We start from the raw sequence: 20,199 nt of genomic DNA on the forward strand, positions 1-20,199 counted from the left end.
TTTTTTTTTTTTTTTTTTTTAAACTTACTATATAGCCTAGGCTGATCTCAAACTCACAGCAATTCTCCTGCCTCACTCTACTGAGTGCTGGGATCGCAGACATGCACCCAACCTATTATTAATTCCTGCTGTTAGTCTCTGTAATTTAAGCTCTATCACAGATGTATACAAAAAAAAAAAAAAGAATTTAACCCTATCTTAGTTTCACATATCCACTGAGGGTCTTAGTATATATCCTCTGAACATGAGGGGCAGATTACTACTGCAAATCAGAACCACCAAGCCCAGTAGGAAAAGGACAACATAATGAATTTTAAGATATAAACCCTCATTTTCTAGCATTTGTGTAATTTTCTAAGCCACCCATAAATGAAGGGTTAGGACAATCTGACAGATCCACAGTAACAAATGCTCAGAGTTCAGAGTAGCCGAGACATGTTCTCCTGCGCAAGTATGCACTACACACATGCACGAGATGAATACTGCACCTTCATCAAACTCCGCATCATCCTCTGTGTGCTGGGGGAAAGGGAAGCAGTTGGTGATTTCAAGCCGATCTTCGACCACCAGGCCCAGAAGTACTCCTTGAACCACCTCAGTTCCTTGTCCTTCTTCTTGATAATGTTTGATTATTTTTAATACCACCTATAAGAAAAACCAAACCATACCAGTGAGCTTGCAAAACCATACAACTACAGTAAGAAGACTAAACAGATGTCTTATAATTTCCTTTAACCTTATGTAAACAATAAAGTTTGCATAAGATTCCTACATACTTAACCTTATTAATTCAGTATTAAAATCAAAGCAAATGAGAGAAGTCATATAAGCTAAATGTGAATCTTCAGACGAATTCTAGAACTTATTTCTAAAGAGCTAGTTCCTACTTAAATGGAAAACTGATAACTAGAATCCACCATTGTTACACACACACACACACACACACACACACACACACACAAAACAGGTCCAAATACCTTATTCTCTTTTATTAAAAAATGGGAAGGAAAAATGAATGTTTTAAAACAAGTCCTGCAGTTCAAAAAAATTTTTTTCTTACTCTTTTCAACATCACTAAAGGGTTACTTTAAGTTCTTTATAATGACCACAGGAAAAACTTAGTGCTAACTACCTAACCAGGAGCTGGTCACAGCACAGTGGCTGAGATACTCTCACGCAGTGGCTAAAAGACTCGCAAACAGCACCTTCCAAGTAAGTAGTGAAAGCTTATCAAGTACTAGTGGATTAGTCTCACTCTGACAGACAATCTAAGGAACTCATCATGTTCTACTTTCAAGAAAGAAAATTTCAAACAGAAGATGAATTCTTGGGGCCAGGGAGATGGCTCAGTAGAATAAGCACTCCCCTGGCAAGCTCAAGGGCCTGAGTTCAACCCCTGGTTTGCAAAAAAACAGAAGATAAATTCTGTCTAGCATTCAAGTCTGTCCAAAATAAAACCCTTCAAGAAAGACTTGATCACTAAAATAAATTCCATCTCTAATACTTAAGACCTTGCCACTTTAATATAATGTGATGACATAATACACTCAGGAAAACCAGGGAAGCTGATCGAAGTTTGCTGTAGAGGCCATAAGAGACTGTAACTGCCTCCCTGCCACCCTGACAGAAAATCAGAGAGACTCAAACACAAGGTTCGGGTGTCCTGCCTCCTCAAACTCATCACACTAGATAATGGAGGTGACTCACAAGAAACACAAGATGTTCTGTCACTTAAGAAATTAAAACAGCTTTAGGCCACTGTTACAAGAACTGAATAAAAAGATCAAATACACTTTGTATTATACCACAGAACCCTTAAAAATTGAAAATGTTTAAGAAATTAAACTCATTAAAAAAGACAAACCCTGAGGACCCCAAAGAACTTCTCTGTGATAGTTACACATCAGAAATTCAGGGCTGGTGAGAAAGCTCAGTGATCTAAAGCACCTGCTTAGGCAACTGCAGGGACCAACCGCAGTTCAAACCCCAGCATCACGCACCACACCAGCCCCACCCCCAGAGCGGGCTGAGCCAGCCAGCCAGCCAGCCAGCCAGCCAGCCAGCAAGCAAGCAAGCAAGCAAGAAAGAAAGAAAGAAAGAAAAGAAATTCAAACTGAGAGGCCAGTGAGATAGCTCAGCAGCATAAGCTCCTTCCTGCATGGCAAGCACAAGGTCCCAAGTTCAATCCCCAGATACCACAAAAAAGAAAGAAATTAAGAAATTCAAATTGAGAAATGCTCAGTTTCTCTTAAAAATATTAAGTACACATTAACATAACCTACATTTATAGAAAACAAAAAATAATCAGTATTCGGGCCGGTCAGATAGTTCAATGGACTAAAGTGACTGCTTAGGCAGAGTGCAGCAGCTGGGATTTGGGCAACTGAGATTGGGAATGGTGGTGCACTTGTAATCCCAGCACTTGGGAGGCTAAAAACAGGAGAATCACGAATCCAATCTACATAGTGAGTTCCTGTACGTAATACGTAAAAGAGAATTTTTTAAAATCAGAATTCAAAAACAAACATTTTTATTAAAAAAACCTACATTTTCAAAAAACCTTGATCAGAATAGATCACACTGTTTAGCATTTTTCAGATCATTTTAAAGTTCCATTTAACAGAAAGCATATGGGTTATCATGTCTGCTTCAGTACTCTTCTTTCATGATACTACACATTGACAGCATCTGGAACTGTCCATCAAACACTGGCAAGAGAACAAGAGGAGGCGGGGTGTGGCAGCACACCCCAGTAATCCCAGCACTAAGGAGGCCTGAGGAAGGAAAATCATTGCAAGCTCAACGGCAGCCTAGCTACAAAGTGAGTTCAAGGTCAGCCTGAACTGCACAGTGAGACCTCAAAAAGACCAAAAAAAAAAAAAAAAAAAAAAAACCCAGGAAAATTGGCAAATACTATTTAGACACTAGTATGACAATAGTTTTGAACTGGTAAACATTCCAAAAGATGTCCAAGATGCTTTTATGACCAGCATTCTAAAACATCTTCAAGGAAAACTAATTGGAATACATCGTAGAAAAGCTCTAAGAATAAAAGGATGAGACCAGGAGGACAGAGCGGGTCATCTCCTAGGGAGACCCAAGAAAGGCTTCCTGGACACTAGGCCAGAGAAGAGACGAGTGGTCTGTCCCTAGAAGGCCTGGGTGAAGAGAGGACTTGATGGCAGTACCTTCACAAGCTTTTAGATAAAATGTTAATGCTTTTCATAAAACACACAAATTGTATTTTAGGGGCAGGAATGGCCTAGAGATGGATGACTGAGCTAAAGCAGTAAACCTTCACTTTTTTTCTAAAATCAGTAGAAAATAATAACGGCCCTGCTTCAAAAATAACAAGGTCTTGGAATACCGAGGGTTCAATGCACAGGACCTTTCCTTTGCCCAAAAAGGGAGGGTGAGCTGGTTCCAAAACAGACACAGGATCACACACACACACACACACACACACACACACACACAGTATTAGTATTAGTACAAGACATTTAAAAAGTCCTTCATGGCTAGGATAGTGGCACACATCTGTAATCCCACCACCCTGGGTCAGTAAGACAGGAGGACAGAAAGCTTGAGCCCACTCCCAGAAACTTACTGAGACTATTTCCAAAATTAAAAAAAAAAAAAACAGGAATGCAGTTCAGCCCAAAGCCTCTGTACATTTTCGCACAACTTTTACTTAATACTTCTAAAAGAACGGCATCAAGGTAAACCTCTATCTAATAAACAGACATCTATGAAGTAAAATTTAAAATTCCTCTAATAAAGTAGTAACTCAAATAAAAAGCAAATTATTTAAGAAATATATCTAGGACTTCATGGCTAGCAATGTAACAGTATGAAGTAGCTCAACCCTTTTACCACTACACACATGTACATACATGTTGGGTAAACTTTTTTAAAAATTAAAACACATCATCAAAGTATAAGTTGTGATTTAATACAACAATGCCCCAAAACAACTCCACCCCCGACTCTGAATCAGAAAAGTAGAACATAACCCCAATCCCAGCTCTGCAGAACAAAGCCAAGACCCTCATACTGAGCTACATTCCCAGCCCTTTTAAAAATTTATGGTCTGGGGGGATATTTCAGCAGCATAAGCGCATGTCTGGCAAACATAAGGTACTGAGTTCGATCCCTGGTACTGGGAAAAAAAAAAAAAAAAAAGGAAAGAAAGAAAAAGAAAAATTGGGCTGGTGAGATGGCTCAGTGGTCTAAAGCACCTACTTAGAACAAGCTTAGCAAAGCACAGGGATCGCGGTTCAATCCCCCAGTACCACATGCCAGCCAGCCCGCCCCCTGGTGGGCTGAGCTGGCCACACACACACACACACAAATTTTAAAAAAAGAAAAAAGAAAAAGAAAAATTTATTTATTGTACCTTCTATGAAAGGATCTTATTATGTCATAACGCTACTCTGGCTAGGTTAGACTTTGTGATCCTCCTGCCTCAGCATCCCACAGTACTGCTGGAGAGAAACCTTTTTAAAAAGCTTGAATTTCATGAAAGTTGCTAGTAGGAAGGTTGAAAGCAGCAATCACAAAGTCTTAAGAGTTAAACATGAACTTACCACAAGAGTCAAATACCTACCCTAAGAATGCATTCAAGAGAAATAAAAACATACAAACATTATTTCAGAAATATCCACTGTAGCATTCTTTACAACAGCAAAAAAAAAACAAAAACAAAAACAAAACCCAGAACCAAACCAGAAGTTTACCAAAACCAGCTCAATAAAATGAACTGCAGGCTGGGGAGATAGCTCAGTGGCTTAGGTGCCTGCCTAGCAAGAACAAGGTCCTGAGTTCAATCCCTGGTACCAAAAAAAAGTAGGATCTTAGAGCCTACCAAATAGCTCAGCAGATTAAAGGCCAGGGGTTTGATCCCCGGGCCTGCCATGCTAGCCCTGCCCCCAGGGCGCGCTGAGAAGGCAACTGAGACTGAGCATGGTGGCGCGTGCCTGTAATCCCAGCTCTTGGGAGGCTGTAAACAGGTGGTTCACTATGAGTCCAATCTGGTAGTAAGACCTTGAACACCCTGTAGACCCTTCCCTAAAATACAAAAATAATAAAATGAATTGCAAACTATCCACAGTTCAGGATATTACTCAGAAAAACAAAACAAGAACAAAGTTATCAATGCAACTAACATGGAGGAATCCCCAAAACATGCAAAGTCACACAAAATGCTACGCTACAAGACTTCACTTACAGGAAACTCTAGGAAAGGCAACCAAGTGACAAAGCTACTCATTGGTTTCCAGGGACCATGGTAAGGGAAGACTAAGGCCACAGACTGTGGAAGGGTGTGAACAACTCCTTGGAGTAAGGAAACTGATTGTCCTCATCTTGACTGTGGCAGCAGTTACACAGTTGCTTACAGTCTCTGCATTCAACAAACTGCTTAAAATGAATGAATTTCCACTGTGTATATACATATATTAACTTCAAAAACTTTATCCATTTTTAACTCTTGACAGCAAAACAATTCACACGTGCTTGCATCCACTTCCAATTGCAGAGTTCAAAGACACCCTAAAGTGCTGCAGGTTCCAACAGCTAGGTTAAGAATTGCTACTACATCCCTACACTACATATACTTTATAAACTTATCTATAATAAGATAGTCATTAAGTACTGTGTATGCTAAGTGAGACTGTTTAGAAGGACAAGTAATATTTCTTTGTCCAACTGTTTTTAAAATTTAATGACATGTAATTAAGACAGTTTACATTTCTAGAAAAGTCTTATTAAAAAAAAAACTGCCAACATAAAACAAGTTCACCACAGAAACTGTGTAAATGTCCAACTATTAACTCCATCCATCTAAAGAAGCCGAGACGCTGTAACATCCATGACTGTAGTGCAAGGAAAGTGTATTTTCTAAACTGTTCAAGCCCTACAAAACATTCAAGCCTAAAGTCATAGATGAGCTTGAAAATATCTAGGAATCTTTAAAATCAGTACGTTTGTCTCTATGTAAAGGTTTTTCCTGGGTTAAAACAAAAAAGTTGCTTGGCACTTGTTGAATGTAGAGAGGCTTGTAATACCCCAAAAGTTATAATGCCTAAAGCTCAGTAACAAAAGCTTGTTCTAAGTGTGGAATCACATGGCTGTATGCAAAAAGTGTGGAAGGACATAAGCTTTTCTTTAAGAATCTCTATTAGTTACACATAATAAAAATATTTGGTTTTTAATTCAAAAGACATCAAATTAAAAAGATAAAGGTTCTTCTTTAATGCAGCAATTCTATAATTTGTTCCTTGGAGTTCTAAGTAACAGCAAATTTCATTTCTTTTGTGAGTGCTACATAGTTGACAGAATGGGGGACACATCAGATATCTCAACTTCAGCTGTTCTTTTGGGTGTTACTAAAACATTGGCTGAAAAAAAGCAGACTTGAAAGGACAAGAAAAAGGAAAACAACAAACTATAAACCAAAGCATCTACTGACTCTAAATTTTTGTTGATATAGTTTCTCTTCAACTCTTTCCATGTTACTGGACAAGTTCTAAAAACTACCAGATAATATGCATATGCACATACTATCCACCGGCTCGCTTTCAACATGCAAAGAGACCTGTTTGGCAAAAGCTAACTGTAAAAATTGTAAGTCAATAAAACAGCAATTCAACTTGCTTCAAACTTATCACAATCAACCCCCACCAGGAAAAGCAGGTTAGGTTTCCTCTACTGTCCCTGTAACAGACATAAAAAAAGAATGTGTTGGGGGGACTAAAACAATTAGAGACATGAGTAGTTTTAAATTGTTAGAACTATATTCATTCTCTCTTTCTCCCTTTTCCTCTTTCTCCCTCTCCTTGTCTACCTCTCTCTTATGTACCTCTCTCTCTCTCTCTCTCTCCTCCCCCATTTGTCTCTGCCTCTCTCTGCCTCCCCCTCCAGAAAGTACTGTTTTCTGGCACGCACCACTGCACGCAGTTCCATATATCCTTTTTAATCTGCCTTTATAAAGCTGAATTCACTGAGAGTGTTGAGGTTAAAACTCTACATGGTAAAGCTACAGTAAATAAACACTGAACTACTTGCTTATTACCTTAGAAACTGCACAATTTTAAAAAAGAAAATTAAAGTTATTAAAACACTTTACCACCAAAACTAATTTAAAAATTAAGGGCCTCTGGTAGAAGTAGTCAAAGTACTACTTTAAATATGGTTCTATTAATTGTGACTACAGTGCTTATAGGAAGAAGCCATTTGCTAGCACACGTGTGAAAAGTGTGTAGCAATGCCTCCCTAGTCATCGGTGTGAAGACGCATTTCTCCATGGCCCACCATACACCAAAACACTTCACTAGAAAGGGAAACATTAAAGATACAGAAAATACAAGCTCAGGGATCAGAGGCTTAAAATCTCACAACAGTGTCAAGCTGGTCTAAATTTCTAAGCACTCAATCTCAATGCTGTGCTACCTCACAGTACTCACCATCCGTAACTCACATGGTGGGTAGCACTGGGTTACAGGACCTACCTTAAGCAGTTACAGTCTCTTCCCATTTTCAGAAATTGAACTCCAGGTTTTAAAAATCACCTTCTTAGCCTGTTCCACAGACAGAAATCCCAAAATGCCCTGTCTCCACACCTACAGTTTTCTCTACTGCACTCGCAGCTCCTGCCAGGGTCAGCCTACTACTTCCCTAGTTCTAGCTCTAGTTTAAACATTGTATTTTTGAGAACAGTAAAAGCAAATTTATTTCAACAACATCCTATCCTCTGACTGTAAGCTCTTACCTTACACAGGTAAGATAGTAAATCGACCTATCCATTAAACAAGTATCCCATAAGTGACTAAAGTTTGTACACTTTTATAGTCTTCTAGTGCCACTTCTCTCATGATAATCAGTCACAAGAAGGTACAATGATGCAGTCAATATGCAACCACAATTCAGCATTAATTGACAAGGATGTTTAATGTGTGCATCTACTTTATCAGTAATACATCCATTCATCACAGACTGTTTTCCAGCCTAAAATTATAAGCTATCAAAAATCAATTACATGGCCCCAACTTGCTGATTAGTTCGACCAAAAAAATTTTTTTTTCTTTTTTAAGATATTTGGTACAGGGTTTCACTATGCAGCTCAGACTCAGTGATCCTCCTGTTTTCAGCCTCCCCAGTGCTAGGATTACAGGTGTGCACCACCATGCTGGGTCTCAGTGGCCAGCTCAGCCAGCCCAGGGGTGGGGCTGGCAGCCTGTGGTGCCAGGGATTGAACCCCGGTCCCTGAGCTTGCCTAACCAGGCTCTTAGTCCACTGAGCTATCTCATCAGCCCTTAGAGCTATTTCTTATAACAACCAATACAACAAAGTTTCAGGACAAGACATTTTAAACTCTCACCAAGAATTAAGTCAACTGATTTTCTCAAAGTAATTTTTATTATTTCTGTGTCTACAGTTATCCTTTAAATATCCTTACCCTAAAAATAAAGGTAAAGGTCTACTCCAAAAGGTGCTGACAAGTCTTGTACCCATCTTTGCCCACTTAAAGGTGAGGTCAAGCAGGACCCAACTCCTAGTTGGCTTTCTTCCAGCTTTACAGTGTCTGGGAAGTAAGGCCTATGGTGTGGACTCTCACATCAATCACCATCACAGAACAGCTATTACTGTAGGAGAATTTTATTGTCAAAGAAATTGTACTGCCACCAAATCTCCCCTCAGCATATTATATAAAGTTAATATCTAGACTTTCACTTAATTCTGGCTTCTTTCATTGACTGATCTGTGAACTTGGCACGTTTCTTATTTGGTTAAGCCTAGATCACTTTTTCTAACACTGAACAAAGAAGGTAGTTATTCCCAAAATGTAAATTCAAAAAGCAGAAAGCTGCATTAGTCTTAAATTTAACACATTTTATGGCTCAAGTGGGATAAGGGTTCCATTTCATAACTGGCTGTGTCAAGTAAGTGGGATTTAAATTACTGCTGTTAAGTTTGATGTAAAAGAAATTTAAGTAACTTCAATGGGGGGATATTCTGTTCTAGACACATATGGGATTACTTACAATACTCCAATACACCTTATCAATATCACCTCTATTATATTTGCTTGAAAGGACGTATTTCCCTATTATTCTATTGCATCTAATGCTCATTGATGGTCCAACCAGTAATTGCTGGGAAAGGGAAACGTAGTTTCAAGAAATTCAACACTTCTTTACGAAAATCACAATAAAGTACAATATAATCAAATATACAATCACAATTTAATGTTAACTGACAAAGATGTTTAATGTATATACTTCTTTATCAGAGATACACACACACAATTACACATGCGTATATATCCTGAAACTTTTCCCACATGTAACTGGAAAGTAATTTCTCCAAAGTAAATGATAAAAAGGCTGGAATAAAATTTATTTTCTCTGTCACACAAAACAGCCCAGAAATGTTACAATCCACTTCTTGATACATTTTAATTGTACTATATTCAGAACACTAATCAGTGGGTAATGTTACAATACTCTCACACAATCTGAGTGTGGGTGACTTAAGCACATAGTGATATCACTAAGGAACACAATTTATTTACTGAAATACTACCTGCACAATTAAATTAATTTTAAAAAGAAAGACTGAAAAACCATTAAGGCCCCAAAATTTAAAGACCTAATCCAGAAATGAGCATCCAAGATGAACACACACTGCTCAGAGGACAAAAGCAGCAAATAAATATATGAAAAAATGCTCCACATCACTAGCCATCCGTGAAATGCAAATTAAAACAACACTGAGATACCATCTCACCCCAGAAGGAATGGCTATCATAAACAAATTAACTAAAACAAATGCTGGAGGGCTGGGGAGATGCTCAGTAGAATAAATGCTACCCTGGCAAGCATAAGGACCTGTTCAAGGACCTGTTCAGCCAAGAATAAATAAATCAATAAATCAATAAAATAGAATAAAATAAAATGAAAGTAAAAAGAAACATGAGGAAGTATATATTTAAAAAAATGCTGAAGAGGCTATGGGGAAAAAGGAACCCTTCTCCACTGCTCGTGCGGACAACCATTATGGAAATCAGTGTGGAGACTCGTTAAAAAAAGTAGGACTGGAAATTCCATTCAAGCCAGCTATCCTCCTACTGGGAATTTTCCCAGAGGAACTGAAAACATCATTATCATAGTGATATATGTGTACCTATGTTTATAGCAGCACAGTTTATGATAGCCAAATCTTGGAAACAACCAAGATGTCCATCACCTGAGGAACAGATGAAAAAGATGTGGCATTTTTATACAATGGAGTATTACTCAGCTATAAAGAATGATAAACTCGAAGCCTTTATATTGAAGTGGATGCCACTTGAAGATATACTCATAATTGAAATAAACCAGACACACATGTGTAAATATCATATAGTCTCCCTAATATAAGAACTCAAAAGGGGGCCAGGGAGATGGCTCAGTAGAATAAGCACTTCCCTGGCAAGCGCAACAATCTGAGTTTGATCCTTGGTTCCACCAAAAAAAAAAAAAAAAACTCAAAAGAAGAAATACAAATAGAAACGTATAACACAATTAAAAGGAAAGCGAGAACTTGAGGATTAGACAACAAAGACAGGACAAGGAGAAAAGCTAGGAAACGTGGCAGGGGCGAAGCCATACATTTATACACACAAGATGGGTAAAGCAATGATCCTGAGAAACATCAGCAGGATTTTGAAACTAGTAGTTAATTGGTAGAATTCTCAACCTAACTATATATGCTGATACCTGTAAACTAAGCAACTGCACTAAAGATGGCAATGTATAATAATAGGGTCACGCTTGGAATGCCTGTCATTCTGGTCTTTTAAATATGTACTGCGCTTAGGGGCCCGGGAGATGGCTCAGTAGAGTAAGTGTTTCCCTGGCAAGCGCAAGAGCCTAAATTCAATCCCTGGTTTCGCTAAATAAATAAATAAATAAAATGTACTGCTTGTCATGACATAACAGTTATTGCCATACTGTCTCTCAAGGAAATGTTTAAAAAAAAAAAGGTTAATAAATGAAAAACAGAGACAAGAAAAAAAAAATCACAGGACTGTTCTCCTACAATGCTGTATATGGTTAGACTTCTAAATTTCTGTGTAAAAATATGTGTTTATTCATATTTTTTAAAATATTTTTCATTTTTAAAATTTTTATCTCCATATTCTGTATGGATTTAATATTTAACATATCAGTACTTTATGGAATATACCTGTTACATGCTATGCTTAACATGTTTTATATTCAGACACGATAAGCCCAACTGCATAAGTTGTAGGGTAATCATAAGCTTCTCTTTTGGAGGGTTAACAACCTAAGTTTGCAGACCAAAAATTAGAGAAAAAGGGCTGCAACATCAGCCAATATTTTGGCTCTAGTCTTTCAAGGTCAGTTAAGACTCAGGACACAGGAGAACCTATACTGTAACATCATGTAACTCAGTTGTGTCCCAAATTTTCTGATCAAGGAGATTATGGGGCCACAAAGGAAAGTGACTGATGATGTCGAGTGTGCCTAAGGAGAGTCACATAGAGAGAAAACATTCTCTCAGGCTTCCACAGAGAGCAAATTGGTCAAGAAATGGTTGTGACTCATCCACATGGCTGACACTGACAAAGGATCTACAAAGTGCGGTACAGGGTTTCAGGATAAATCCTGAAGGAACCTGACTGACCTTATCAGATACAAAAGTTACATTTCTTGCTATATAGGTCTTGGTCTTGACCATCCAGCACAAAGGTATAAAAACAAGGTATAAGGAATGAAGTCATGAGCTGTAAAGGGCTCAGGTCAACAACTTCTGACATTGCCTGTCCTGCAGATGACCCACTACTATTATGGACTACTGGACTATATTGGAATATTTTGCTGAATTCATGCATGTACAATATTTAAATGACAACAGAATACCCTTCTCTGACAAAACTAAAAAAAGGGGGGATACAAATGAATGACCATTTATTATCTGTATATTCAAAATAGGATAGATATACAGCTACATTCTCTTAATTCAGTAAGATTTGTCTCTTAATTCAATAAGATTTGTTCTAATAGTGTTTGTGGACAGGATGTCATGTCTGCATCTTGTACAATGAATAACCACTGAGACAACAATGTGCAATGTATTTATTATTGAAAGTGACCTACTCATCGGTTGTGAAACTGTCTCATTGCTATTTGTTTCTCAATAAAGTTATTAAAAAGTAAAATAAAAGACTAAGATTCTTTTAAAAATTCCTATTTGCAATGGTGCCATGAAATAGCGCTTAACTATACACGACCACACCAAATGGAAAAGCAATTTGGCATTGGGCTTAAAATGCATAAAAACATGCACAATTTCAAACTCATTAACTTCAACTCTATGTATCAGAAGATGTACATAGGATGCATGTAGGATGAATGCTAGAGATAAACCCCAAATCTGAAAGATACTACCTAGTCACATTATACATTATAAGCTAATTTTTTTTGTGATTTAACCAAAATTTTCTTGCAATAGATATATTATTCTTTAAAAATGTGTTTTAAGCCAGGTGTGGTGACACACACCTATAATTTCAGTACTTCAGAGACTGATGCAGGACTGGTGTGAGTTCAAGGCCAGACTGAGCTACACAAGCAAATTCATGGCCAGCCTGCACTATGCAGTTAGACCTTGTCTAAAAAAAATTAATTAAAAAAATTTAAAAAATTAATAAAACATAAATAAATATTAGCATATTCACAGTGTCACCTTGTTAATCTTTGCCACTTATATCAAATAAAACTAGTTGGGAACAAAGACAAAGGATAGTACAGAAGGTATAGAGAGGAACAGTCTCATATAATCATCAGGATAACGAATACCTCTGGATTATAGGGACTATTTACTATTTAGAGAGAAAATAAAATCTTAAAATTTTATGCCAAAACATAGCCAATACTCAAGACCACAGGCTTATAAAAATCAGATTCTGACTAATACTGACTTATGCTATTTTTCTGAGTCTAATTTTTTTCTTGTTGGCAAAAGTTAACCCATGTTAACAAAAACACAGCGTACTACTCTGGCATATACAAGTATCCATGACAGCCCCTTGTTTCAATGAAACCAGTGTACTTTGCCATCAAACAGGTGGTTATGTAAATCGCACTACACTCTGCTATTTAAACTTCACTGGATACAAGCATTTTATAGAATGGCCTTGTAAAAGTAATTTACAAATTTTCCTTAAATACAGCATCTTGCACTTTGCCAAGTACAATGATATCAAAAGTGCATAGATTACATTATTTTACAAAAAACAAAATTATGAACCAATTTTGAAGGCAAATCAACAGAGTTTTTGTGTAAGTGCTAAAATCAGAAACTTTCACTTATTTATATTTATTTATTTATTTATACTGTTTTTGGTGGTGCCAGGGATCAAACCCAGGACTTCGCACTTGTCAGGCAAGCACTTATTCCACTGAGCCATCTCCCTGGCCCCAAAAGCTTTCATTTAAGAAAATTGTCAGGTAGACATAATAAAGGTGAGAACATTGGATAATTGAGAGGCCCACATTCTGGAGAATACATTTCCAAACAGCTGATCAGGAACACTGGATTATTTTGTAAACACCTTGTTTTCTATTATCACCATCCTAATATTAATCAAGTCATACAATCTGTACCTGAGTTTCTTCATTTGTAAAATGGAGATAACAATGGTCATTTTATGATGGTTCCACTTACATTTTTCAGCTTTACAATGGTGTGAATATACAGAAGTGACAAGCACAGAGGACCCCACCATCTTGGGGTTTTAAACTGGGATCTCTTCACAAGCAAGTGACACACAATGGAGATACTCTGCCACCATGCTGGGCAGCAGCAGTGAGCCGGGATGCCTCCCAAAAGGCCAACATAATGGTCCAGGGGGTAATGCTGCCAGCTAAGATGTTCTGTAGGCTGGGTGTATTAGATGTCACCTTGACTTAAAAAATAGTCTCTGCTTACAATAGGTCTACAGAAAGTAACCCTACCTACTGTAAGTCAAGAAGCATCTGTACATAACGACAAGTATCATACAGTCCTTAAAATGAACAATGCAGTGTGATAATGGAAGAATGAATCAAAAACGGTAAGATGTGATCTAAGTTTAACCTCTAAGATTATTTGCTTTATATTGCTGAAAAGCCACTCAGCTTCCGTGAATATAAATCATATGTATAATTCAGATAATACTAACTTTTTCAGCTTCTGGAACTATTAAATATAATAATATGAAATCAAACCCTTTTCTTCTATTATAATATTTACAAGTAACAATATTTTACTTCCCTATGCAATAAAACTCAGCAGTCAAGCAAGACATCAGACTACTTAATTTAATCCTCATTCAAGCATGCAGTTTTTTTTTAAATGAGAAGTAATCCTTCTGACCTAGTCTTTCATCCACAGCAAATAAAAAATTAGAAACCAGGGAGGTATGAGATAAATAACATTAACAACAACAAAAAAGGGCTAGGGAGATAGCTCACGGCATAAATGCCCACCTGGCAAGACCAAGGTCCTGAGTTTGAGCCCCAGTACCAAAAAACACAAAGACGAAGACAAAGACCACCACCAACAACAAAAAAAATAAACTAATCAAGGTACCTAAATTCAATGATGGGGGTTATAGAAATTATAGACTAAATACCCTAGGTGATTTTCTTTTTTCTTTTTTTTTTTTTTTAAAGTTTTCAGAGAGAGTCTCACTACATAGTTCAGATTAACCCTTTAAACTTACCAAGTAGCCTAGGCTGGGCACTAACTCTCACTGAGCCTCCTGCCTCAACCTGCAAATGCTGGCATTATAAACAAGCATGACCACACCCGGCTCCCAGGGGAGTTTTAGTTCTACCTTGCAGCTTAGGTTAATAAGATGTTATTAATGACAACAGTAAGCCATCAAAGCACAAAGAGATTATGTTCAATGTTCTGATTAAAGAACAGAAATTTATGTAATAATTTCAGAAGGATTTATAATTAAGATAGCTAAAATAAAGTTTTGATGGTTGAATTTTAAATTACGTGACTGAAAAATTCACATATATGAAATTTACTTATTCTCTACTGGAGCCAGAACAACACTTATGACATCTTTTGTTGTTAAGCTATTAAAAAGCCAAACTGTATTCTACCTGAGGTTAGGATTTCAGAAAAGAGCTTCCATTCCATGGAGTTTAATAAGCTGTTATCTACTCTATAAATTTCACAAAAAGATTACAGTGACATATGCACTAGTTCAGTACAAGCCCTTTACAAGTCTAAACTATTCATCTCAGTCACAAAAGTTTCCCCAACATGTTCATATTAGATCTAGATAATCACCATGTAAGTAAGGCAAAGATGACATCTATCCCTAAGTGCTGAGGATTAGATAAAACTTGGGGAAAGGTTCTTGCACAAGGTCTTTCTTCTAAATACCAGGTGCTCAAGTTTTAACATCAGTGATTTTTCTTAAAGATGAAAATGACAAGTAAAAAGATAAACATAAGCAAGCTCAGAAAGCCAACTAGTTTCCTATCCTCCATCCTATGCTCTTATCTCATCAACATTCAATTAATTTCTGGAAAGCATTTACTCAGTTTTTTTCCTCACAATTCATGTCCAAGAAAACTTCCATAGAACAGAGTTCACGATTTATTCACAGTATAAATGACCTCCACATGTCAGGCATTGTTGGAGACATCAGGGAACAGTGTATGAAACAACCTCCAGTCCTGTTCTTAGGAAACTGGCATCTAATGTGAAGGGACCAAGAAGAGACTGAACACAACAGAGCTTTGGGCAACAACAAAGGCCTGACTGACTTCACATGAACTGAAACCTGAGAGACAGCAAAGTACAGTCATGCCTTCATGCAACTGCTTTGCACTCCTGGACTTAATGCTGGTGCTGGATACCAGCTGGTGGTCAACATGTAACACCTGGCTGAACTGAAGCAGCTTGGTGCTGGGTGTGGAGGCCTGCCTGAGCGTTGTTGATGACAGCGTAAGAGGCAGAACTGGAGAAGAAAGCTGTTAAGAGAACTGTTAGTCTCCTTGAGCTGTGGGTTCTCCTGAGGACCTTGTCATGCTGGCCTTCCTGGTGAACTGGGCTGCTCTCACTGTTGAAGGAGCCAGGACCTCGCTGTTGCTAAGGATAGCTGCGGTTCATTTTATGGGAGCTCTGGTCCTTGCTCTGTGCGCTACTTCCTGGCTTAAGGGGAAGATGGTGTACTGCTCAGCCTCATGGACAAGCTTGTCACGCTGGCTTCCCTGATATGGACTCGGACATTATCGTTGGAGCTCAGGACTTGTTGTCACTGAAGATGGCTGTGGTACTTTACAGAGGGGGCTCTGGTTTTTACTTTGAGTGTAGCTTCCGGACTCCAGTTCAGATCCCTCAGCCTGCTAGCACAGATCCTTTATTTCACTGGCACAGACTTTCTAGCCTCTCTACCACTAACCTTTGGGCCTTGCAGTACAAATCCATGAAGCAGGCCCACAATGTTATAGGCTCTAGATCCCCAGACGGGCCTCTTACGGGGCACTGTTATGAGCCCTAGGTCTTCAGCTGGACTCATACAGGACACTGCCATGGGACTCAGGCATTCAGCTGGATTCTTTGGGTCTTCCCACATGTCTCTTTGGGTGACTGTTATAAAATAATCTTAAGTCTCCTGTACTGTATCATTCCCCTTGCAAATCCTGACTACTACAGTACTCAAACCATTTGACATGGAAATTTTGTTCCAGTATTCACTTGGTTCTCCACAGACAAGCCTGTCAGCATCAACTGCCCAGTGAATTGTTACCCCTTCCAGCCAAAAATTTGGTAATCATCATGCTTCTTACAATGAGTTAAGGTCAAATGCCATGGCATATATCTAACTCAGGCCTTTCCACTGATTGATAACTTACTCTACCTTATTTACAAAACTGCAGGAAGGAAGTTGCTATGTTAACAATCAAACAGATAAGCTAAAAAATTTTAGAGGCTACGGGTGTTCTGCCATTGAAATAATGCAGGAAATAAATGTTTATAACTTAGCCTTTAAGAAGGTTATCACTGGGCCAGGGAGATCAAACAGCAGCATAAGCACCTGCCTGGCAAGTGCAAGATCCTGAGTTCTCTCTCTAGAACCAAAAGAAAAAAGAAAAAAAAAAAAAAAAAAAAAGAGAGAAAAGAAAAAAAGGTATCATCACTATGGGAAAAGGAAAATACAGTAACAGTAAAACATTAACATGTCTTATCATAGGCCAAGATGAATGACACAAGCTATTACATTAAAAAAAAAAAAAAAAATCAGATTCCAGCCAGCACCCAGGCCCAGTGTGTGCGTGGGACTGCATGGGGCCCACCTGACCCTCATTCCAGCCAGCACCCACCCCCGGCATGCGAGTGGGACTACGTGGGGCCCTCCAGACCCTTACTCCAGCCAGCACCCAGGCCAAGAGTGTGTGTGGAACGTCCTCCAACAGACAGGCCCAGTGTAGAACCCTGCGGCAGAACTCCCTGCAGAGAGGCTACAAGCAAAACCCACCCAGCTAATCCAGGAGCAGAACAACTTGCCAGAGTGGCACAGAGGATTCATTTCCAAGGGCTGCAGCAAGAAGTGGAGCATAGCAGCCAGACCCAAGCCACACTCACCTGGACAAGTCTGAAATTGGTAGATCCAGACCTGGTGCTAAGGTAATAACTGTACGAAAGCTCTACACCAAAGGTCAGAAGACAATGCTATATATACAAAATGACAAAAAGGGCAAAATGCATTCTCAAGCCCCAAGCCCACCCAGAACAAATGCAGGAGACAACAGCATGAAACAAATTGGAAATCACACACCTGAAATCTCTGAAATAATAGCATGTGAACTAAAGAAACAACTGCAAAAGGTATAGAAGAAATCAGATCAGAAATAATTTCTTAAGTAAATAAAGAAATAACTATAATGAAAGAAATACTAAGTGCTTCTAAATAAGACACTGAAAAAAAAAAAAACAGGAAAATAGAGAAATGATGGAATCCCTGAATGAGGAAAGAAATAGAATGCATGAAGCAGATTCAAAATGATAAACAGGAAATTAAAACCTCAATCACAAGCTGGCAAAAACATATGAATGAAAATGAAAATAGACTTTCAGATCTTGAAGACACCACTGTAGCTAGTGAAAAGATCTCTTAACAACTAGAATGCAGGAAGAAATAATTCAACATCTGCAAGACAATGCAAAGATGAACAACATAAGACTAATAGGCACCAATGAGAAAGAAGTCAACACACATAATATAAAAAGAATATGAGAATAGCAGAAAACTTCCCAAATATGGGGAAACAATCTGACATACAGTAACCAAAGCATACAGAACTCCAAATAACATCAACCCAATTAAAACCACACCCAGACATATAATAATCAAGATCCCAGAAATTCAGCACAGGAACAGTATACTAAAAGCTGCTAGAGAAAAGAATCAGTTCACATTTAAAGGAAAACCCATCAGAATGGCATATTTCTTTCTCTTCACAACCCATCAAGTCAAGAAGAGCATGGAGCAAAGTACTTCAAGTCTTGCAAGAAAACAAATTCCAACCCAGATTGATATATCCTACAAAACTCACTTTCACGTGTAATGGAAAAGTGAAATACTTCCTTGACAAAGAACTACTAAAGAAATTCATGATGACAAAGCCAACCCTACACAGACTACTAAAAGATAGTCTAGAGAGGGACCAAAATGACCACAACTCCATGAATTAGAAGGGAAAGAACCCACCAAATAAGGCAAACAAACACAGGAGAAAAAGAGGTATACAACAGCAGTCTTTCAATTATTCTTTTGTATACAACAGCAAAATATTTTCATCAGCATATTCTACAAATGGACTTCTGCACCATATGGTTCATCATTCTGTCGGAGTCTACAGGGTGGACATCAAGGAAACAGCAGTAGCTCAGTCCCACAAGTGACACCTGGCCACCAGTAAAGCGTCATGGACACTGTCCACATCTACCAAATACTAGAACTTTGTGTGATATACTATCCCCAAACTGTTAGAAGTGCTGATCATATATTTGCCACTGCAGCATTTTTCTTATGTTTTATTCTTAACAATTCTTCACTATCATGAAAACTTTTTTAGTAGATATTTTTGTATATATTAACCTAATCAAATTACTATGAGAGTACTCTGAATTGATCATAGATTTGTACATATGACACACTACATTCTGGTCTCTTAGTTGGACTCACAATTTAATTTTAACTTTTGAATATTACTTAGAAATATTTAACCTAATTTTGAGTTAATATTTAATTTTCTGAATATTGTTTAATTTTAATGTTTTATGATTTATACTGTTTCTTTGACTTCAATCTACTTATAAGACATGGCATATTTTCTCCTACTATTAGAAACTTTAAAAAGTGTATTTCCATTTTCCATTGACTTTATATTAGTCCTTCCTCGTCTTTTACACACACACACATATATATATGAAAAAAATACATATACAACCTGACATAAGATACTGTTTTTGTGGAAATCAATGATCTTTTAAATAGGTCCATCTAATATATTTTACATAGTCCTACAAAACTACCATTCTGAGAGCTCTTTATTCTTTATTCAGGAGCATACAGCAACTTCTCTTGCCTTCTGCATTATGGTCTTTTTTAATTTTCTATATGCTGTCCCTGGAGATATTACAATATTTCAAGTTTGTATAACTGAAAAATATTTTACTTTTCATTCTCAAAGGTATGTTTGCTAAAGTATAAAATTCAATGACAGATCTTTTTTAATTTTTTTTCAATCCTTTGAGTAAATAAGTCTTGTTTCTTATCCACTTGCTCTTTTCTTCCTAATGTGGAATAAGGTGCTATTTAATTTTGCTCTTTGATAGCTAATATTTTTTCTATGTGTATGTTTCAATTTTTTTTTCTTTACAATTAGTTTTGGACAAGTTTAGTTTTGTGTGTCTTGGTATGATTTTATTCATATTTCTTGTATAAAAGGTTCATATTTATTGGAAATACAGTGGTATAATTTTAACTAAATTCAGAAATTTTAAATCTTTAAATATTTATTGCCTACCCCTTCTACTTTGAGAATTCTAATTCTACAAATATAAGTTTTTTGATTTTGGCATAGAATGAACTATTATATGACTGATCTGTAAACTCTTCTT

The 20,199-nt window shown here is 37.5% G+C and overlaps 1 protein-coding gene across 1 annotated transcript in view; it reads right to left on the minus strand.

Moving 5' to 3' along the window:
* Nucleotides 1–20,199, minus strand: part of Eif3h (eukaryotic translation initiation factor 3 subunit H) — a 96,555-nt gene that overhangs the window by 68,876 nt on the left and 7,480 nt on the right. Inside the window, exon 2 of the mRNA XM_004643605.2 lies at nucleotides 489–645. Within this exon, the coding sequence (XP_004643662.1) occupies nucleotides 489–645 (157 nt within the window). The remainder of the gene's footprint in view (nucleotides 1–488; nucleotides 646–20,199) is intronic.

This window comes from Octodon degus, unplaced genomic scaffold (assembly GCF_000260255.1).
Source record: "Octodon degus isolate 3935 unplaced genomic scaffold, OctDeg1.0 scaffold00179, whole genome shotgun sequence".
Classification (NCBI taxonomy): domain Eukaryota; kingdom Metazoa; phylum Chordata; class Mammalia; order Rodentia; family Octodontidae; genus Octodon; species Octodon degus.